At 46.6% G+C, this 23,423-nt stretch overlaps 1 protein-coding gene across 7 annotated transcripts in view; it reads right to left on the bottom strand.

The window, feature by feature from the left end:
• The window catches only part of LOC144479625 (3',5'-cyclic-AMP phosphodiesterase 4C-like), a 330,099-nt gene that overhangs the window by 8,014 nt on the left and 298,662 nt on the right, over positions 1-23,423 (bottom strand). For all 7 annotated transcript variants that reach the window (XM_078198561.1, XM_078198559.1, XM_078198565.1 and 4 more), the window contains 6 exons: positions 20,477-20,575; positions 17,413-17,577; positions 9,478-9,577; positions 3,625-3,779; positions 2,372-2,494; positions 1,307-1,489 (listed from right to left, as the gene is read on the bottom strand). In XM_078198561.1, coding sequence (XP_078054687.1) covers positions 1,307-1,489; positions 2,372-2,494; positions 3,625-3,779; positions 9,478-9,577; positions 17,413-17,577; positions 20,477-20,575 — 825 coding nt within the window. The remainder of the gene's footprint in view (positions 1-1,306; positions 1,490-2,371; positions 2,495-3,624; positions 3,780-9,477; positions 9,578-17,412; positions 17,578-20,476; positions 20,576-23,423) is intronic.

The following is a 23,423-nucleotide window of genomic DNA, read 5'->3' as shown; positions in this document are numbered from 1 at the left end:
TGGTGAGCCACCTTGTTGCAGACAACAACATGGCCATTTCAGAGGGGCAATTAAAAGTCAACCACATTGCTGTGGGTCTGGAGTCACATGTAGGCCAGACCGGGGTAAGGACGGCAGATTTCCTTCCCTAAAGGACATTCGTGAACCAGATGGGTTTTTTAAATAATAAAGTAGTAGTTTCATTGTCATGATTACTAATACCAGCTTTTTATTCCAAATTTTATTTCAAATTAACTGAGTTTAATTTTCACAGTCGGAATTGTGGTGGTGGGATTTGAACCCAGGTCTCATTAGTTAAGGCTTCTATATGACATCATCTTTGGCAACCCAAACTTTTAGTGACTAATCGGTCAAACTGAGGAACTGGCCAGCAGAGGGCAATGAAGGTACAGGTTAAGATTCATCATTCAGAACCAGTTAATCTCCAAATCATAATTGAAGATTATTGTCATTGTTTGTTTTCTTTGTCAATTTACTTTCAATTTAAAAAAAATTGTTATGGGGGATGTCCTGATTGGTTCCACAAACCAGTTTCCCCCCAAAAATCCAACAATGCGATGGAGTGGGATTAGAATCAGTAGAGGCATGTTTAACACTGGGGGCTGGGGGAGGGGGATTGCTGAGTAACAGTGTGAGAGAGCTAGGTTAACACCAGTAGAGATACAGTCAGTAACACAGGGTGCTGGGGGGAGAGAGGTTACTGAGTGACAGTGTGAGGGAGCTGGATTAACATCAGTAGAGATACAGTCAGTAACACAGGGTGCTGGGGGGAGAGGGGTTACTGAGTGACAGTGTGAGGGAGCTGGATTAACATCAGTAGAGATACAGTCAGTAACACAGGGTGCTGGGGGGAGAGGGGTTACTGAGTGACAATGTGAGGGAGCTGGATTAACATCAGTACAGATACAGTCAGTAACACAGGGTGCCGGGGGAGAGGGATTACTGAGTGACAGTAGTGAGAGAGGGCTGGATTGTCAGTGTAGAATTGTGATCCACTGGATTATCAGTATGGAACTGTGATCCATTTCCACTCTCCTGCTATTGGTGGCCCAACATCTTACCGGTGTCCCATCTTCTTAGAGCCAATCAGAAAGCCAGCAGACACTTTGTTACCAGATTGGAAATTCTCCATTGTCAATTGGACAGTGCTCTGTCCCCAACTCTCATTTTTTAAGAAAGTAACAAATTAAAATGTGCAAAGAAAATGATAAAACCGCACAAAGTGAGTCTAAAGCCCCAGGACTGAAGCCCGGAGTGTGTAACATTTATCCCTGTCCCTCTGCAGTCAGAGATTGCACGGACAAACCTGGGATTTCTCGATGGAAGCTGTGTGTTTGTCACACATCGGGCTAATTTCCATTCCTCGCTCTCGCTCCTGATCTCCCTGTTGGAAGAACTCCATCATGACTTTGTCCACCCATGTCCGGTAAAGGTGCAGCGGTTTGGTGGGGTTGCTCAGGTCGGCACAGTGCACCATATTCTGGAGAACCTGCAGAGAAGAACAGCACAAATCTCAGGGCAAAGTTCACTGGCTGTTAGTCAACACATTCCCCAGCTCCCAGTCACTGCACAGAGAGAGAGAGAGATATCGACAGAACGCCAGGAGGGGGCCAAGGTGGCTTCGCAAAATTTTCACATAGTCTGTCACTGAATAACACTGGGGTACAGTATTGGTGGGGACGGGTCTGTCAGTGTATAACACTGGGGTACAGTACTGGTGGGGACGGGTCTGTCACTGAATAACACTGGGGTACAGTACTGGTGGGGACGGGTCTGTCAGTGTATAACACTGGGGTACAGTATTGGTGGGGACGGGTCTGTCAGTGTATAACACTGGGGTACAGTACTGGTGGGGACGGGTCTGTCAGTGTATAACACTGGGGTACAGTACTGGTGGGGACGGGTCTTAGAAATCTTAGAAACCCTACAGCACAGAAAGAGGCCATTGGGCCCATCGAGTCTGCACCGACCACAATTCCACCCAGGGTCTGTCACTGTGTAACATTGGGGTACAGTACTGGTGGGGACGGGTCTGTCACTGTACAACACTGGGGTACAGCACTGGTGGGGACGGGTCTGTCACTGTATAACACTGGGATACAGTACTGGTGGGGACGGGTCTGTCACTGTATAACACTGGGGTGCAGTACTGGTGGGGGTGGGTCTGTCACTGTATAACACTGGGGTACAGTACTGGTGGGGACGGGTCTGTCACTATAACACTGGGGTACAGTAGTGGGGTACAGTAGTGGGGTACAGTAGTGGTGGGGAACTAAAAAGCAGTTTGTGACCGAGAAGAATTCCATTGTAGACATATCAGAGCTGGACAGCTGGATGATGCAGACTAGTTGGATGAAGCTGGTGATTTTACCTGGATCCGGTCAGAGTAATTATCCAGCAGCAAGACACCTAAACTTGTAACTTTCTTTGTCTCCACCATTGTCTTTAAGTCTGCTAACAAATTCATGTGCTTGGTCATGTCAGTTGCCAGGACCTAGAACAGAACAAAGCAGTGTTAGAGAGGGAGAGGGAAACAACTTCACAAACAAGAGAGAGTCTCCCCGTCAGGGGATCCCTTTATAGAGAGTCTCCCCATCAGGGACCCCTTTATAGAGAGAGTCTCCCCGTTAGGGACCCCTTTATAGAGAGAGTCTCCCTGTTAGGAACCCCTTTATAGAGCGAGTCTCCCCGTTAGGGACCCCTTTATAGAGAGAGTCTCCCCGTTAGGGACCCCTTTATAGAGAGAGTCTCCCCGTTAGGGACCCCTTTATAGAGAGAGTCTCCCCGTTAGGGGGCCAAATACCAAATGTCAGAGATAAGGTGAACTCAGAAAATTATTTCAAAGTAATTCAGACAGACCTTAAATTTAATTCATTTTATACAGAGAGGAGGGAAAAAAATGTCGGGGGTGATTCTCCCAGCTGCCGTGCTGCTTTTGTCCCACAGTGGGCTGGGAGACTCAAGTGGAGGCCGTTTCGCGGGCGCCCCGCGTCTCCGGCAGCTGGATTTCCGGCACTGTCAGCTCCGCGCCAGAAATCGGCAATCATCATTTTAATATTATTTGCATCTCATTAGCGGGTCCCAGGCTGAATTCTCCGGGGCCGCTTGAGTCTCCCCGCTCCCCCCCCCCCCCCCTTTCCTCCCCCCCCTCCAGTGGGGTTTACAGTAGCTCCACACTTGCGGGGAACTGATGGCCCGACCCGCTGGAGCAAAACAAATAATGGGGGGGTCGCGGGGCTGGCCAGCGCTCAGGAGGCTACTGCACGTGTGCTGATTGTGGCGCTGACAGATCACCGCATGCGCAGTGGCCCGCTCAGCGTTATGCTGTCGGCCTGTCCAGTGGGGATAGGCCCCGCCACTGGTTCACGCTAGTGCACTCTGCAGGGCAAAGAGTGTGGGAGATTCATTTTCAAATTCCCGCTGAAATAACCAATGGCATTTACTCCAGTTTTTATGTGAATTCGACAATTAGAATTTTTTTGGGGAGAATCACCCCCGTCTTTTGACATCAAAGAGGTGAACGCTTTGGCTGAGTCTGTCAGTTAATTCCGGGGATGAACATGGTTCCTCGAGGGACAAGTTTGCCGTCTGAATTTGGTCTTTGAGCAAAGCGGTTGCACTCACCATGTCGATGGTCATTTTGCGTAGGTTCTGGAATTGTTTCTTGGTCAGGTTCTGGAAGATGTTACAATTGTCCTTCTGCAGTAATTTAAAGCCCACGGCTAAATGATGGTTCTCCAGTACGGAGGTGTCGTTGTACATCAGCGCTAACTCCGAGTCTGCACAACACAATACAGAGACGAGGTGTAGGGAGAAGACAGACAGAGAGAGAGAGAGAGAGAGATGGGGGAAAGACAGAGAAAGAGAGAGAGAGAGGGGGAAGACAGACAGAGAGAGATGGGGGAAGACAGACAAGAGAGATGGGGAAGACAGACAGAGAGAGAGGGGGGAAGACAGACAGAGAGAGATGGGGGAAGACAGACAGAGAGAGATGGGGGAAGACAGACAGAGAGAGATGGGGGAAGACAGACAGAGAGAGATGGGGGAAGACAGACAGAGAGAGATGGGGGAAGACAGACAGAGAGAGATGGGGGAAGACAGACAGAGAGAGATGGGGGAAGACAGACAGAGAGAGATGGGGGAAGACAGACAGAGAGAGATGGGGGAAGACAGACAGAGAGAGATGGGGGAAGACAGACAGAGAGAGATGGGGGAAGACAGACAGAGAGAGATGGGGGAAGACAGACAGAGAGAGATGGGGGAAGACAGACAGAGAGAGATGGGGGAAGACAGACAGAGAGAGATGGGGGAAGACAGACAGAGAGAGACGGGGGAAGACAGGCAGAGAGAGAGAGATAGGGGGAAGACAGACAGACAGACAGAGAGAGATAGGGGGAAGACAGACAGAGAGAGATAGGGGGAAGACGGACAGAAAGATAGATGGAAGACAGAGAGATGCAGTGAAAGACAAGAGGAGGCGGATGTTTGAGGGATTCAGGGGAATAGAGCAATATAAACGGAGAGACGTAGGGAACCAGGCGAGGAGGCCGAGGTGATAAGGGAAAAGACACGCAACAAATGAAGGATAGGGAGAGAAAGGAAGAATGGGAGAGGCAGATAGATACAAAGTCAGGAAAAAAAGATATGACGGGGTAAAAGGGACAGTGTGAGAGAAGATGGGATGAGGAGGGATTGAAAAGGGAGTTAGACGTGGAGAACAAAGATGATGATAGGCAGAGGTGGAAAGTAGAAAACAACAATTTGAAAATAATTATTCCATCAAAAATTGCAACAAGCAACTCAAATATTCCATATATAACAGCTGGTTCATTCCATCAATACATTGAAAACAAAGCATCATTCAGTGTTGATGGAAAAAAAGACATTTCTGTCAAAACTTTTCATCTAGCACTCATCAGGATAGTTGCAGGAATACGATGCAAGGGGAACTCAATAAATTTATACTGTGGGAAGAGAGTGCTGATTGGTTGGCAAGTGGACTCTGACTGACAGAGGTGTTGCCATGGAAATGCACCAGTTAACCGATGACTGACGGTTAACTTCAAGTATTGTTTGAAATTTAAACCAGGCAGCTTGTATCCGATTGGTCAAGGCCTGAGGAATGAGCCAGTGAATGGCTTTGTTTAGCTGAAACAGGTGCAGTGTGTATATATGTTCTTTCTGTTTGCAAAGAACAGGGCCCCGTGTATTAACATATGTAACTCCCAGTACAAGCAACTGAGCCACAATGTGAGTCTGAATGACAATCTTGAATTGACTGTCAGCATAATTCTTAGCGCACTGAGGAATATTTAACAAATGTTGTCCAATCATGGAATCATATCTAATGTTGGACACTGTTTTGAGTTTTGCAAGCACAAGCTGATTGGATACAGTCTGTACCTTGCCCTGGATACAGTCCGTACCTTGCCTGCAGTGATCAACATTAGGGAGATGCTGTTTGATACAATTCGCCAGTCTTTGGGATGTACGATCTTGTAGCAGGGGATATTAATGATTTGGATGAAGGAACAAAATGTATCATCTCAACATTTGCAGATAATACCAAGTTGGGTGGGAGGGTGAACTGTGATGCAGAGATCCTTCAGAATGATCTGGACAGGTCAGGTGAGTGGGCAAATCAATGGCAGATGCAGTATAATTTGGATAAATGTGAGGTTATTCACTTTGGAAGCAAAAACAAGAGATAGATTACTACCTGAATGGCTGTAAATTGGGAGAGGGGAGTGTGCAGCGGGACCGGTCACTGAAGGTAAGCATGCAGGTGCAGCAGGCGGTAAAGAAGGCAAATGGTATGTTGGCCTCCATTGCGAGAAGTTTTGAGTACAGGAGCAGGGATGTGTTGTTGCAATTATACAGGGCCTTGGTGAGGCCACACCGAGAGTATTGTGTGCAGTTTTGGTCTCCTTTTCTGAGGAAGGATGTTCTTGGTCTCTCGGGAGTGCAGCGAAGGTTTACCAGGCTGATTCCGGGGATGGTGGGACTGATGTAAGAGGAGAGATTGACTAGGTTAGGATAGTTTTCGCTGGAGCTCAGATGAATGAGGGAGGATCTCATAGAGACTTATAAAATTCTAACAGGACTAGACAGGTTAGCTGCAGGGAGGATGTTCCCGATGGTGGGTGAGTCCAGAACCAGGGCTCACAGTCTGAGGATTCAGGGTAGACCATTTAGGACGGAGGTGAGAAGACATTTCCTCAAAGAGTGGTGAGCCTGTGGAATTCATTACCACAGGAAGTAGTTGATGCCAAAACATTGAATGTATTCAAGAGGCGGCCAGATATAGAACTAGGGGAGAATGGGATCAAAGGTTATGGGGAGAAAGCAGGATTAGGCTATTGAGTTGGATGATCAGCCATGATCGTGATGAATGGCGGAGCAGGCTTGAAGGGCCAAATGGCCTCCTCCTGCTCCTATCTTCTAGGTTTCTATACAAAAGCCCCTGCTATTTGAGAACTAATAAAATAAGTAAATTAGTTTAGAATAGGGATCAGTGTGCCTTATACATACCAAAGGTATCATGATGTGCCTCACTTACATATCATACGAAGGTATTGTCTGTATAGACACATATGTAACAGTAGCGAATTTTGGACAAATATTGTAGTTTTAAATGTTTTGCAAACTTTGGCCAAAAGCAACCTGCCCTAAAACATAATGGGAAAAAGCAGAACCAGGCAGATCACAACAGATCTCTGGAAACAATAACGTTTGGAAATATTATCACTGAAAAGCCTTGCAGCTGGAGGCTACCAAGATTATAAATGAATAGAAGGGTTCAACTTCTAGTTGCAATGAATAGTTGTATTCAGCTTCCATTGATAAGGGGGTAGCTAACAAACAGAGGGAGTGACTCCCTCCTCATTCCCATGGCTTGCAGGATTTTTTGATTTGATTTATTATTGTCACATGTATGAACATAGAGTGAAAAGCATTGTTTCTCGTGCGCTATACAGACAAAGCATACCGCTCATAGGGAAGGAAACGAGAGAGTGCAGAATGCGGTGAAGAGAGTTAGAATGAAGTTTTAGAAGCAGAGAACGAGAGTAAAATATAGAATGAGAAGGTATGCTGGGCACAGCTTGCAAGAAGTCGCCTCGCTACGGCGCCATCTTGGAACTCCAAGATGGAACTCCAAGGAGGGGAGGGTGATCCTTGAACCTGCCAAGTATGTGTAGGTCAGGTTGCCAGGCAATGGGGAGGGGAAAGGCCTCTGGGTGTAGTTGACCAGTACGTTCCCAATTCCTAATTAGGGGGTAGAATGCTATTGGCTAAGGTGGACAATGCGTATTAATGTAATTGGATCATCGAGCTTGGATGACAGATTGGGCAGGAGAAATGAATCTTTGAAAATGTATATTGTGCTCACGTGATGTGAAGTCAGAGAGAAGCTGGAATCCTCCGGCTTTCTCTCTCCCAATGGTGAAATAAAGAACGTCTTGAACTGCACACTGTCTTTCGCAAGTCTTTGTGTTAGCTGAGGTCGTCTGAATGCAAGACCCCCCGCCAGAGGGAGGCCCCTGGAAAATCCCCTTACAGGCTTACATGCCCAACATCACACTGGCACTGAAATTCAGCTACCACATGACTCAATTGTGTGGTCGGCAGAATGTGATTTTAGCTAGATGGCAGCATTCTGTTTGTAGTGATTACCAATCATGTTACTGCTTCATAGCAGTGGCGTGAAGCAGCTAGCTTCACTTGCTATGTTTGCAACACCTTGCCTTTCCAGGGCAATCGGAGGTAGATTGGGTACTTTTCAGGGCCAAAAGTGACAGCCTGAACCTGTTCATTGGTTTCCATGATACACGGCACATATCGAGCTGATCCGGGTAGCCACTATTCTGCAGGGTGTTTCTGATGGACCCTATTTCAGCATCAAACTTACATAGTGAGGAAATGGCCCAGGCCCTATTCATCAGGTTGCTGATAAGGCCAAACTTATAGTGCATGGAACTGTAAGCAACTCAACACGTATATTGACCAGTGAAGGTTGGCCTGTGGTAGACAGCAGCAGAGAACCCCCTGGCAAATTCCTCAACTAGCATGTCAAGGAAAGGGAGTTCATTTGACTTCCTCATTCCAAAGGTGAATTTGAGTTCAGGATGGAGTCCATTGAGACATGCAAGGAAATTATTACATGCAGCTGTGGATTTAAATATGGCAAACGTATCATCCACATATCAAAAGCACACGGGGGGTAGGAGGTTCGGGGTCATTTACAAAGATGCTTGAGAGAGCTGGGCCCAGAGGGGCTCTCATGACAACGGCATCTATTTGGACAGACATGGCATCGTTAAAACTGAACTCAACTACACAAGTTGCTGAGTTCATAAGTTCAATGAATACTGATTCACCCAATGAGGATGGGTCCAGATCACTGTGATATCCATGGCGTCCTGAAGTGGGACATTGGTGAATGGGCCGGCAATGTCAAATGAGCAATGGACACAACATTGCTTCTGATGTGCAACTCTTGTGCGGACTTTGCAAATATGAAGGAACCCTTCACTGTGTAAAATACACTTTATTTTTCCAGAGAGGATAAATAAGTTATTTTTTAAAATGAAGGAATAACAGTTACAGTGAGTTACAGACTGACAATAAGACCAAAGGATGTTGGAGCAGAAGTAGGCCATTCTGCCCATCGAGTCTGCTTCAATGAGACCATGACTGAACTGATCTGATCATCCTCTACTCCACCTTCCCGCTTTATCCCCATAACCCTCGATTCCCTTACTGAATAAAAATGTCTATCTCAGCCTTGTTCTTGTGGTTTATATATAGAGAGACACATGGGAGTGAGTTACAGACTGGAATCTAATCGAGGGGTTTGGGGTGGTTTATATAAAGAATAACAGATGCCCGGGAGTGAGTCACAGACTGGAATCAAATCAAGGGGTTCAGGGTGGTTTATATATAGAATAACAGATACCCGGGGGGAGTGAGTTACAGACTGGAAACTAATTGAGGGGTTCGAGTAGTTTATATGTAGAATAACAAATACCCGGGAGTGAGGTACAGACTGGAATCTAATCGAGGGGTTTGAGGTGGTTTTTATATAGAATAACAGATACCTGGGAGTGAGTTACAGACTGGAATCTAATGGAGGGGTTCAGGGTGGTTTATATATAGAATAATAGATACCCAGGAGTGAGTTACAGCCTGGAATCTCACCAAGGGGTTTGGATGGTTTATATATAGAATAACAGATACCCGGGAGTGAGTTACAGGCTGGAATTTCACCGAAGGGTTTGGATGGTTTATATATAGAATAACAGATACCTGGGAGTGAGTTACAGATTGGAATCTAATCGAGGGGTTCAGGGTGTTTATATATAGAATAACAGATACCCGGGAGTGAGTTACAGACTGGAATCTAATCGAGGGGTTCGGGGTGGTTTATACCCAGGATTGTACCCCTTGTGTTATTAGTCATCTCGGGACAGTACTCACTGGTATTAATGAGGAACTGGTTTGAGACTCCTGGATGGTCAACATCGTGGATTGCCGACGCAAAAATTGCAGCCAATACCTCGAGGTCTGTGAAGACTGCCTGAAAGATAGAGTCAGGGAGAAATCACCATCTGACAGTTGGTTCATTGCCAGGAAAGACCACAGATTTCCAAACAATCCGAGGATAGATCCAAATACTCACTTCTAGTGCTTGATGCTGTTGGATATTGACTCGTATTGAGGCTCCGTGACATCCCACATGAAGGTGTCATTCCAACATTCTACAACAGCTTCATTAAACCTCCTCAAACCCTCTGGAATAATTCTGCTGTACAGATCTCACGCTGCTTTCAAGTTTGAGAATACGAGATCAAGAGCCAGCAGCAGTGAGACTGAGCAACACTTACAACAACTCGCATTTATATAATGCCTTTATAATTAAACATCTCAAGGGGCCTCACGGCATAGCAACAACTTAACAGTGGGCCACAAGAGGAGATACTGGAACAGGTGATCACAAGCTTGGTCAAACAGATGGGTTTTAAGAAGTGTCTTGAGAAGAGAGGGAGGGAATTTGAATGCTTTGGGCCCAGGTAGCTGAAGGCATGGCCACCAATGAGGCAACAGTGGGAATCTGAACAGCTCCAGGAGGAGAAAGAAAGACTTGCATTTATATACGAACATACGAAATAGGAGCAGAAGTAGGCCATTCGGCCCCTCGAGCCTGCTCTGCCTTTCAAGAAGATCATGGCTGATCTGTTTGTGTAGAATTCCACATTCCCATCCGCCCCGATAATGTTCGATTCCTTTGCCTAACAAGATTCTATCTACCTCCGCCTTTAAGATATTCAGTGACCCTGCCTCCACCGCCCTCTGAGGCAGAGAGTTCCAAAGCAGCACAACCCTTCACATCCTCTAAATGCCCAAATGATTTTACAGCCAATGAGGTACTTTTGAAAGGTAGCTGAAGTTGGACGAGAGCATGCGGATATGAGGGGGCATTACTGCTGAGTTTCATCCTATTCCGACCGATTAGAACATAAGAACTAGGAGCAGGTGTAGGCCATCTGGCCCCTCGAGACTGCTCCGCTATTCAATAAGATCATGGCTGATCTTTTCGTGGACTCAGCTCCACTTACCCACCCGCTCACCATAACCCTTAATTCCTTTACTGTTCAAAAATCTATCTATCCTTGCCTTAAAAACATTCAATGAGGTAGCCTCAGCTGCTTCACTGGGTGGGGAATTCCACAGATTCACAACCATTTGGGTGAAGAAGTTCCTCCTCAACTCAGTCCTAAATCTGCTCCCCCTTATTTTGAGGCCATGCCCCCTAGTTCTAGTTTCACCTGCCAGTGGAAACAACCTCCCTGCTTCTATCTTATCTATTCCCTTCATAAGCTTATATGTTTCTATAAGGTCTCCCCTCATTCTTCTGAATTCTAGTGAGTATAGTCCCAGTCTACTCAGTCTCTCCTCATAAGCCAACCCTCTCAATTCCGGAATCAACCTAGTGAATCTCCTTTGCACCCCTCCAGTGCCAGTATATTCTCTCTCAAGTAAGGAGACCAAAACTGACACACACTACTCCAGGTGTGGCCTCACCAGCACCTTATACAGCTGCAACATAACCTGGCATAGGGAACAGTGCAGAATTCCACACTGCAACCAGTGATGAATATGATTGACTGAATGTAGGTCATTATCCAAACTTGGCTCTTCCTGATCTGTATGAATCATTGGACTCTCCCTTCCCCAACCCCTCACAATGTTCCGAAACCTGAGGTCCAAAAACATGTCTTCGCTCTGCGCCGCAGAGCTTAACTTGTACCAAGCCCCATTCATCCATTACCCCTGTGCTTGTTACCAACATTGGTTCAGGGCCTGGGGGATACAATAGTCTTATTTTCAAATTCCTCCATGGGCCTCGCCTCTACCTGCCCCTGTAACTCCCTCCGATCCCCAAAACCCTCCAACCTCTCTACACTCCTCTAATTATGGCCCCTTGCAATTTCTTGATCTTCATTGCTCCATCATAGGTGATCACACCTTCAGCTGCCCAGACAAGAAGTTCTGGAATTGATTGGCTTGCTTGGCACCCCATTCCTCATGTTAAAACATTAATTCCCTCCACGGCTGGCACCCAGTGCCTGCAGCATGTACCAACTACAAGATGACTGAGCAAATTGCCAAGGCCCCTTCAACAGCACATCCCAAACCTATCATTTCTGCAGCAGGCACACAGGAACACCACGACCACCAAGTTCCCCATCAAACTATTCACTATCCTGACTTGGAAATATAGCGCTGTTCCTTCACTGTCACTGGGTCAAAACCCTGGAACTACCTCCCTATTAGCACTGTGGATGTTCCTACATCACACAGACTGCAGCGGTTCAAGAAGGCAGCTCACCACCATCTTCTCAAGGACAATTAGGGATGGGCAATAAATCCTGCCCCAGCGAGCAATGCCCACAATCTCATGAATGCATAGATATTTTGAATTCCCTCCTTAAACCTGTCCACTCTTCTTTGAAGGATCTCCTTAAAATCTCTCTCTTTGAACAAAGAACGGTACAGCGCAGGAACAGGCTCTTCGGCCCACCAAACCTGCGCCAACACATGATGCCTTTCTAAACTAAAGACCCTTTGCCTCTACACGGTCTGTATCCCTCTATTCCCTGCCTAATCATAGAGTCATAGAGATTTACAGCATGGAAACAGGCCCTTCGGCCCAACTTGTCCATGCTGCCCCTTTTACATAACCCCTAAGCCAGTCCCAATTGCCCGCGTTTGGCCCATATCCCTCTATACCCATTTTACCCATGTAACTGTCCAAATGCTTTTTAAAAGACAAAATTGTACCAACCTCTACTACTACCTCTGGCAGCTTGTTAGCTTGTTCCAGACACTCACCACCCTCTGTGTGAACAACTCGGCCCTATGGACACTTTTGTATCTCTCCCCTCTCACCTTAAACCTATGCCCTCTAGTTTTAGACTCCCCTACTTTTGGGAAAAGATATTGACTATCTACCTCATCTATGCCCTCATTATTTTATAGACCTCTATAAGATCACCCCTCAGCCTCCTACACTCCAGGGAAAAGAGTCCCAGTCCTTATAACTCAAACCATCAAGTCCCGGTAGCATCCTAGTAAATCTTTTCTGCACTCTTTCTAATTTAATAATATCCTTTCTGTAATAGGGTGACCAGAACTGTACACAGTATTCCAAGTGTGGCCTTACCAATGTCTTCAGATTCAACAAGACATTGCAACTCCTGTATTCAATGTTCTGACCAATGAAACCAAGCATGCCGACTGCCTTCTTCGCCACTCTATCCACCTGGGACTCCACTTTCAAGGAGCTACGAACCTCTACCCCTCAATCTCTTTGCTCTGTAACTCTCCCCAACGGCCTACCATTAACTGACTAAGTCCTGCCCTGGTTTGATCTACCAAATGCATCGCCTCGCATTTATCTAAATTAAACTCCTTCTGCCATTCGTCAGCCCACTGGCCCAATTGATCAAGAACCCGTTGCAATCCTAGATAACCTTCTTCACTGTCCACTATGTCACCAATCTTGGTGTCATTTGCAAACTTACTAACCATTCCTACTAAATTCTCATCCAAATCATTAATATAAATGACAAATAGCAGTGGACCCAGCACCGACCCCTGAGGCACACCGCTGGTAAAAGGCCTCCAGTTTGAGAAACAACCCTCTACAACCACCCTCTGTCTTCTGTCATCAAGCCAATTTTGTATCCATTTGGTTACCTCACCCTGGATCCCTTGAGATTTAACCTTATGCAACAACCTACCACGTGGTACCTTGTCAAAGGCCTTGCTAAAGTCCATGTAGACAACATCAACTGCACTGCCCTCATCTATCTTCTTGGTTACCCCTTCAAAAAACTCAATCAAATTTGAGACACAAGATTTTCAACTCACAAAGCCATGCTGACTGTCCCTAATCAGTCCTTGTGTCTCTAAATGCCTGTAGATCCTGTCTCCATAGAACCATAGAACCCCTACAGTGCAGAAAGAGGCCATTTGGCCCATCGAGTCTGCACCGACAACAATCCCACCCAGGCCCTATCCCCATATCCCTACATATTTACCCGCTAATCCCTCTAACCCTCATATTTCCCCGCTAATCCACGCATCCCGGGACACTAAGGGGCAATTTAGCTTGGCCAATCAACCTAACCCGCACATCTTTGGACTGTGGGAGGAAACCGGAGCACCCGGAGGAAACCCACGCAGACGCGGGGAGAATGTGCAAACTCCGCACAGACAGTGACCCGAGCTGGGAATCGAACCCAGGTCCCTGAAGCTGTGAAGCAGCAGTGCTAACCACTGTGCTACCGTGCTGTCTCTCAAAATACCTTCTAACAACTTACCCACTACAGATGTGAGGCTCACCGGCCTGTAGTTCCCAGGCATTTTCCCTGCAGCCCTTCTTAAACAAAGGCACAACATTTGCCACCCTCCAATCTTCAGGCACCTCACCTGTGACTATTGATGATTCAAATATCTCTGCTCGGGGACCTGCAATTTCCGCCCTAGCCTCCCACAATGTCCTGGCATACACTTCATCAGGTCCCGGGGATTTATCTACCTTGTTGCGCTTTAAGACTTCCAGCACTTCCTTCTCTGTTATATGTACACTCCTCAAGCCATCACTATTTATTTCCCCAAGTTCCCAAACATCCATGCTTTTCTCAACAGTGAATACTGATGAGAAATATTCATTTAGGATCTCACCCATCTCTTGTGGATCCACACATAGATGACCTTGTTGATCCTTAAGAGGCCCTACTCTCTCCCTAGTTACTTTTTTGCCCTTTATGTATTTGTAGAAGCTCTTTCGATTCTCCTTTGCCTTACCTGCCAAAACAATCTCATGTCTCCTTTTTGCCCTCCTGATTTCTCTCTTAACCCTATTCCTGCACCCTCTATACTCTTCAAAGGAGCCACTTGATCCCAGCTGCCCATGCATATCATATGCCTCCTTCTTCTTCTTGACCAGGGCCTCAATATCCCGAGTCATCCAGGGTTCCCTACTTCTACCAGCCTTTACCTTCACTCTAAGAGGAATGTGCTTATCCTGAACCCTGGTTAACACACTTTTGAAAGCCTCCCACTTACCAGATGTCCCTTTGCCTTCCCACAGACTCCCCCAATTAACTGTTGAAAGTTCCTTACCTTATACCATCAAAATTGGCCTTGCCCCAGTTTAGAATTTTAACTTTTGGGCCAGACCTATCATTCTCCATAGCTATCTTAAAACTAATGGAATTATGGCCACTTGTCCCAAAGTGATCGCTCACTAACACTTCTGTCACCTGCCCAAAAATGAGGACAGCACAGAAGTTAAAGAGAGCACATTAAATAGTAAAGGCAGCGTCAGTAATTCTAGTACCAGACAGATCAGGCAAAAGCAAGACAGAGAGCAAGGGAAGATCAGATTAAACTGCATTTATTTCAATGCAAGAGGCCTGACGGGCAAGGCACATGAACTCGGGACATGTCTTGCTTTTGCCTGATCTGTCTGGTACTAGGATTACTGACACTGCCTTTATTATTTAATGCGCTCTCTTTAACTTCTGTGCTGTCCTCAACCTTCTCTTCTGTCTCCCGACTGCTTTGGGTCCCACCCCCCCGCCAAACTAATTTAAACCCTCCCGAGTGGCTCTAGCAAATCTCCCTGCCAGGATATTAGTCCCCCTCCAGTTCAGGTGCAACCCATCCCTCTTGAACAGGACAGCCCATCTCCAGAAGAGATCCCAATGATCCAAAAATCTAAATCCCCGCCCCCCTGCACCAGCTCTCAAGCCACGCATTCACCTGTCTAATCTTCCTATTCCTACTCTCACTAGCACGTGGCACTGGCAGTAGTCCAGAAATTACCACCTTCGAGGTCCTGCACTTTAGCCTTCTGCCTAACTCTCTACATTCACACTTCAGGACCTCATCCCTTTTTCTACCTATGTCATTGGTACCAATGTGTACAATGACCTCTGGCTGCTCACCCTCCCCCTTAAGAATGTCCTGCAACCGTTCAGAGACGTCCTTGACCCTGGCAAGAGGAAGACAACACACCATCCTGGAGTCTCGATCGCAGCCACAGAAATGCCTGTCTGTGCCTCTAACTAGCGAGTCCCCTATTACCACAACTTGCTTGCTCTTTGCCCGACCCTATCCCACAGCAGAACCAAGTGTGGTGCCAGAGACCTGGCTGCTGCTGGTATCTTCCCCTGACAGGCTATCCCCCTCAATGGTATCCAAAATGGTATACCTGTTTGAAAGGGGAATAGCCCCAGGAGACTCCTGCACTACCTGCCTGCCTCTCCTGGCAGTCACCATCTACCTGACTGAACCTGTGATGTGACAACCTCCCTGCAACTAGTGTCTATCACACTCTCTGTATGCTCCGCAGTGTGTCCACCTGCCGCTCCAACCGAACAATGCGGTCTGTGAGGAGCTGCAACTGGACACACTTCCTGCAGACAAAGTTGTCAGGGAGACTAGATTGCTCCCTAATTTCCCACATCTGGCAGGAGGAGCATACCATTGCCCTAGCTGCCATATTGCCCTTATACAGGTAAAAAGGATAAAATAATCTCAACTCACCTTTCCCCTGCTTGGTTAGAGGAGGAGGTAGGGAAGGAGACACTGAAGTAGTGTTTGGGGTTTATCTGTCCCTTTACAGCAGTTCCTCCACAAACCACCTTCTGGTCGCAGTGACTGCACCTATGCAAATCTTACCTGCAACAGCCAATCAGTGTCACCGCTCTGCTGCCCTCACCTGAACGCTTGCCTTCACTCGAATCAGTACAGATACCACGTGTATCTGTCAAGATGCTTCTTAAACCTGGCGATTGTATCTGCTTCTACCACCTCCTCTGGCAGCTCATTCCAGGCACTTACCACCCTCTGTGTAAAAAAACTTGCCTCTCACATCTCCTTTAAACTTTCCCCCTTTTACCTTAAACCTCTGTCCCCTAGTAAGTGACATTTCTACCCAGGGAAAAAGACTCCGTCTATTCATTCTATCCAAACCTCATAATTTTCTAAACTTCTGTCGGGTGGCTTTTGGCCAAACTTGGCTATCTGCCCTAATGCCTTATGTCACTGGGTGTAAAGGTTTTTGATTACACTCCTGTGAAATGCCTTGGGAGATTTCCTTTGTTTAAGGCGCTATATGAATGCAAGTTGTTGTTAAGACCCAAATGTGGTTTCACGTCACTGCCACAGCCCGATACTTTATTTCAGTTTTGGTTGTTGTGGGCCGTAATTTCACCCAAGTTAACAACAAAATACCTCAAGTGAATTTTCACTTGGCTTCTCCTGAGAGTTTGAAGGAAGCGCAATATTCTGTTACTGGGTTCAAAGTCCTGGAATTCTCAAAGTCACAAGGTGGAAATACCGTCACCACATGGATGGCAGGGGTGGCACGGTGGCTAGCATTGCTGCCTCACAGCGCCAGGGACCCAGGTTCGACTCTCGGCTTGGGTGACTGTCTGTGCGGAGTCTGCACATTCTCCCCGTGTCTGCGTGGGTTTCCTCCGGGTGCTCCAGTTTCCTCCCACCGTCTGAAAGACTTGCCGGTTAGGTACATTGGCCGTGCTAAACTCTCCCTCAGTGTATCCGAACAGGCGCCAGAGTGTGGCGACTAGGGGATTTTCACAATAACTTAATTGCAGTGTTAATGTAAGCCTATTTGTGACTAATAAATAAACTTTTTTTTAAAAGACTTTTTTTTTTAGATGGTTCGCCATCACCTTCTGAAGGGCAGTTAGGGATGGGTAATAAATATTGGACTTGACAACAATGCTCATAAAACCAAGAATGCTAAAAATGAAATAAAATCATCCCCCTGTGGTTGTGATGTGGAATCCACATTCCACACCAGCAGACACTCACCTCTAATGCTGGTGACCGCAGCAAGACATGCGTGGACTGCATCACGTCTGCGGCATGGTAATTGTTGTGGTAGCTCACGTCAGCACGGTAGTGGTCTTCCAGCGTTAGCATGTAGGTGATGAAAGTTACGACCGGAATCCTAAACACCTTCAGGAGATTTCGATCCTTCAAGGGTGAAATCAAAGATCGGACATCGAATGAATAATTGGGTTTCTCCAACAGCATACAGTCAATCAATTTGGAAAATCTGACATGATTTACTTCAAAATTTGGCTAGAAAATTGGTAATGAATTCCAAAAATTGCAGGAGTTGGAGTGAGAAGGTTTAGCAGGGAGCAGGATAGCACTCCTTCACCACTAATACCTCAGTGGAAGCCCAGTCCAGGGTTCTCTGGTTGTGTGTTGAGGTTAAATCCATAGTTTTTGGATTCTTCTGTGTGAGCACTTATGGGGGTGGCTTTCAGTTGACCGGAGATTGTAATGTTTAAGGTTTAAATCTACCCGCCTGGGTACCTTTGGAGCTTGCCCAGAACAGGGGGGGGGGGGGGAGGTCTCCTATTGGGAGAATTCAGAAAGGTCATGTGTCATTAATCAGAAGCAGACAAAGAGGAAAGTTGGCTCCATGCAGCTGAAGTGCTGCCATTAGTGCCATGTTCCTGAGGGGGGCAGGGGCTGGAGAAGGCCCGGGAGCCATTCGGTAGCTCCGTGCACTGCAGAGAGTTGGGGCTCAGGGGAAGTGGTTGTTCTGCATACAGCAGCAAAAATGCTGTCATCATGGCAGTGATTCACTGATAACTCCATGAAGCTATCACTCAGGGCAAAGCAGGACCTGTAAGCAGCGGGTGTTGGCTAGGAGAGCTGGAATTGTGGTGGAGTGCAGCCCTTTCAATCCAATGGGATGTAGTCTTTACAAAAGATTGAGAAACTGAAAAATGAACAGTCACTGCGAGTTGCTGTTGAGCAAAATGAGAGGCTAGATCCTCAAAATACAGATTTCATGAACCACAGCGATTACAGAGGTCTGGATGGGTTGCTGAGAACATTTGTGGGATCTATCCTGGTTGTGTCTGACATTTGGTGTGCCGTTTGCGGGATGTTCAACCACAGTTAATTCTTGTTTATCGCATGTTAATTCTGTATTTAATATTGTAGGTAGTATTGACTTAGCTTTATTGACTCGTGACAAGTAAAAGTTCTTCTGTTTGTTTAAGACCATGGAATCTTGTGACTTTATTCTCTTAGTAAGGAACTGGGGTTTCAAATTTTATTTACTTTAGCAACAAAGAAATGTTACTGATCCTTAACCGGATTGTACCAAATTTGGGGCCCTCGTTTGGGACTGTAACAAAATTGTAGGTCTTGTCTCATAGAATTAATAGAATCCCTGCAGTGCAGAAGGAGGCCATTTGACCCATCGAGTCTGCACCGACCACAGTCCCACCCAGGCTCTATTCCTGTAACCTCCACATATTTACCCTGCTAATCCCCTGACACTAGGGTCACTTTAGCATGGCCAATCAACCTAATCAGCACATCTTTGGACTGTGGGAGAAAACTGCAGCACCCGGAGGAAACCCACGCAGACATGGGGAGAACATACAAATTCCACACAGACAGTGATCCGAGGCTGGAATTGAACCCGGATCCCTGGTGCTGTGGGGCAGCAGTGCTAACCTCACTGTGCCAACATGCCGCCCCAAAAAAAAGTCCAATTCAAAGTCTCAACAAGTGAGACATTCCAGATCCAAGCTGACAAGACAGGCTGGCTGCGTCCTGTCTTGGGCTTGATCTACTTGATCCAAGCTGATTGGAGCAGGCATTGCACCTCCTCCAAGGCTTGATCTCATTTGCATCTTAACCAAAAGGCCTAGATGCCGCTTTAAAAAATGGCTTTTGAGATTGTAATGCTTGTGGAATGTTCTTGTAACAGCCTGAATCCAGTTTCCTTTGGGCACAGGCCCACACTGTGAAGGAAAATACTTAAAATAGCAGAGCAATAACCTTCTTGTCCTATTCTAGCTCAAAACAACTTGAAGACAATTGAGAATCTATTGGGTGATGAGAAGAATGGGTTAAAGGTATCAGGAGTGTCAGAGGTGGTTGGGAGCTGCCTATTTAGCAGGGGGTTGTACTCAAGTTGCAAAATCACACAGCGATGGGCAATAAGGTGCATAAGGTCAGAAAGCAAGTATTTTCGGGGAGACCCTTGTCATTTATTAGATAGATATATGACTCTCGAAGGTGCTAAGTCTGTCAATGACAGAAAGATTTGTGGAACAGTAAGAAGAGTAGATGGGAGCACAATATGACAAAGACACGTTGATGGACTCAGTGAGTGGGTATAATTTGGCAGATTGATTTCAATGGTGTGTGCTTATCAATTTTGGACCAAAATGTGGATAAACGTTATCTAAATGTTATAAAGTCCAGAGCAGAAGTCCAGAAGATTTAGGGATCCCTGTACACAGATCACTAAAGTGTAATATGGTCATGTACAATAAATAATAAAAAAAACAGGGTTAATGGAATGCTAGCCTTTATAACAAGGCAGCTAGGATACAAGTGGAGGAGGTTTTTTAGAAATAGAAAAGTTTCCAGCACTGCCTTGACATTCTGCAATCGGGGCGGCACAGTGGTTAGCACTGCTGCTTCACAGCGCCAGAGACCCGGGTTCGATCCCCGGCTTGGGTCACTGTCTGTGTGGAGTTTGCACGTTCTCCCTGTGTCTGCGTGGGTTTCCTCCGGGTGCTCCGGTTTCCTCCCACAGTCTGAAAGACGTGCTGGTTAGGTGCATTGACCCAAACAGGCGCCAGAGTGTGGCGACTAGAGGAATTTCACAGTAACTTCATTGCAGTGTTAATGGAAGTCTTACCTGTGACTAATAAATAAATAAACTTTACTAATGGAAGAACAGGGTGAGACCAATGAGGTCCACCTGACTCTATCCGAGATCCACACTGTGGATTCACATGAATCACCAGCCATGGGAATTTACCAAGCAAACTCCAAAATAACTTTAATCTTAAAAACACCTACAAAATATATTCAAACATGTTTTTTGTACCTTAAAGATGGCGTACATAGCAACAGTTAGTGGCCGGTGGTTGGAAAACTCTCCCAATTTAAAGACATCCAGACCCCAATTGTTGATATTTCTCAATTCCTGGAAAAGCAATTGGTTAATAAATGAATCATTGTAGTTACATGGAAAGCACTATATTTATCTAGCTGTATAAATCTGCTGCACATTCCTGGTTTGTGTCTCTGCCTCTCTGGCACATTTCGCCTGTCAGCCTCAATCTTCAGTGTCACCTTCAGAAACAAATACAGAGAAAGAGGGAAAACATCTGTAACAGAAATAACTTCAGCCAGAATCTCTGTCTCTCACATGAACTCAGTGTTCACTTAAACCATTCGGCTTGCAGCTTTGAAAGAACTCAGGTCCACTCCAAACACGATATAATTCTTCTGAACTTAACAGAGCGGCAAAATCAAGGTGAGCACAAGAAGGAGACAAGAGCATAGAATCCCTACAGTGAAGAAGGAGGCCATTCAACCCATTGAGCCTACACCAATACCAATCCCACTCAGGCCCTCTCCCCGTAACCCCATGTGTTTACCCTGCTAATCCCCCTGACACTAAAGGGTTAATTTAGCATGGCCAATCCACACATCTTTGGACAATGGGAGGAAACCGGAGTACCCGGAGGAAACCCACGCAGACACGGGGAGAATGTGCAGACTCCGCACAGTCACCCGAAGCCAGGAATCGAATCCGGGTCCCTGGCGCTGTGAGGCAGCAGTGCTAATCACTGCGCCACCGTGCCGTTATTTATTAATAACGTACTGAAATGGTACAGTAGGATATACAATGTTCACTTGATACATTTAGTTACAGATAGTTCTGAAAAAGCAGACCATTCATGCCAGTTGCTGCAGAGGGAAAGTGACCAGCACTTCCCAATCTCCAGTGTTCACTGACTAAACACTAATTAAAAACCAGTTAACTACAGCAGCAATGTCAACAACTTGCATTCATATAGCACCTTTAACATAACCGGTCAAACCTTCTGGTTTCTGGATCATCAGAGACTGGACGTACAATTGAGATGTATACTTGGACCCTATGGAAATTCTGATATGGGGCCCTGTGTGGGAATTGCTCGGGAACGTCCGAGCGGAAATTCCCCACCATCCTCCATGAATGTCTCAGAGTCTAAATTAGAGTTGGTTACTTCAGACTGTTCCCATGAATAATTCCGGGAAACGTTACCCAGGAAATGCGAGACGGATTAAAATTTGGTTTAACTCCTGTGTCGCTACGCAACTGATCCCCAATCACTCTCGCCCGACACCCACCCACCCAATTTACCACCTTACCCAATCAGCACACACCCCCCTCGACCAGCTCACCCCCCCATCTTCCCCATGACCAAAACCTTCCCCCCCCGACCCAACAAATCTCCCGACATCCCAATGACCTCCCCAACCTGACTACCCCAGTCCTCCCCTGACCACCTGACTAACCTCTTGACCTGACCAACCTCTGACCTCAATGGGACACGATTGGGAGGGGGGGCTGTTTCTGACAATCCAGAAACGGAAATATTTGACCCACTATGTTCAAGGTGCTATTTAGATGCAACTGTTGATGCAACTCGGGTGGCACGGTGGCACAGTGGTTAGCGCTGCTGCCTCACAGCGCCAGGGATCCGGGTTCGACTCCCGGCTTGGGTCACTGTCTGTGTGGAGTTTGCACGTTCTCTCCGTGTCTGCGTGGGTTTCCTCCGGGTGCTCTGGTTTCCTCCCACAGTCCGAAGACGTGCAGGTTAGATGGATTGGCTGTGATAAATTGACCCTAGAGTCAGGAGTAAATGCATGGGATTATGGGGATAGGGCCTGGGTGGGATTGTGGTTGGTGCAGACTCGATGGGCTGAATGGCCTCCTTCTGCACTGTAGGGATTCTATTTTAAAGTTTCTATGTTAAAGTTAACTGGAATTTAAGTGCTTTTTAGTCAGTGAACTTTGCAGATTGTGACGTGTTGGTCAGTTTCTTTCTGACCTGACCTCCCACTCACCCACCCACCCAACCCAGTCACTAATATTCAAACTGGATATTTAAATTTACCAGAAGGCAGCTAGTGCTGTAAAAAGGGGGTGGCCCCAGTCTTCAGTGACTCTGCTGAGGCCGGATGGATTTCTCCGAGAGACGCGACGCTGTCAAAGCTGGACCCAGAGGGACTGACAAGAAAAGTGCAGCAGCATCCAGTCGGGAAGTTATGGTTGCAGTGGAATTCCGACAATTGGATAATCCAGGTCACTAAACATCCCAGAGTGCTGCATGGGAGCTTTATAAACCAAGCTCCACAAGGCGATATTTGGGCAGATGATCAAAAGTTCAGTGAAAGAGTTAAGTGGTAAGAGGCGGCTAAAAGGTGGAGAGAGGTGGGGAGGTTTAGGGAGGGAGTTCTAGAGCTTTAGAGTTCCAGGCAGTTAAAAGTTTAAAATTTAAAATATTATTTATTAGTGTCACAAGTAGGTTTACATTAACACTGCAATGAAGTTACTGTGAAAATCCCCCAGTCGCCACACTCCAGCGCCTGTTCGGGTACACTGAGGGAGAATTTAGCACCTGACCAGCACGTCTTTCAGACTTGTGTAGAAGGGATGGGGGAAATTTCTGTCTTTCCAGCACTGGATGTTGGATAAATAGGCTGGTAATTTACAAATATCGGAGGGGTTGAGGAGGTGCTTCTGAGATCAGCATACATTGGGCAAGTATTCTCATCCTCGGTTCCTGAAAGAATCGGACATTCGGGGCGCAATTTTCCCATCCTGCCCGCCATGGGAATCGTAGCTGGCCGGGGCGGATCACGCAAAGGTCCATTGATCTTGGGCGGGATTTTCCGGTCTTGGAGCGAGCGCGGCTGGAAAATCCCACGCTATGGCTTTAGATGTTTCAGATAAAACATGGAATAAATTCTAAACCTACCATTTACCCTACCCTACC

This window comes from Mustelus asterias, chromosome 26 (genome assembly GCF_964213995.1).
Source record: "Mustelus asterias chromosome 26, sMusAst1.hap1.1, whole genome shotgun sequence".
Lineage (NCBI taxonomy): Eukaryota > Metazoa > Chordata > Chondrichthyes > Carcharhiniformes > Triakidae > Mustelus > Mustelus asterias.
This window is presented reverse-complemented; position numbering and strand designations above follow the sequence as displayed.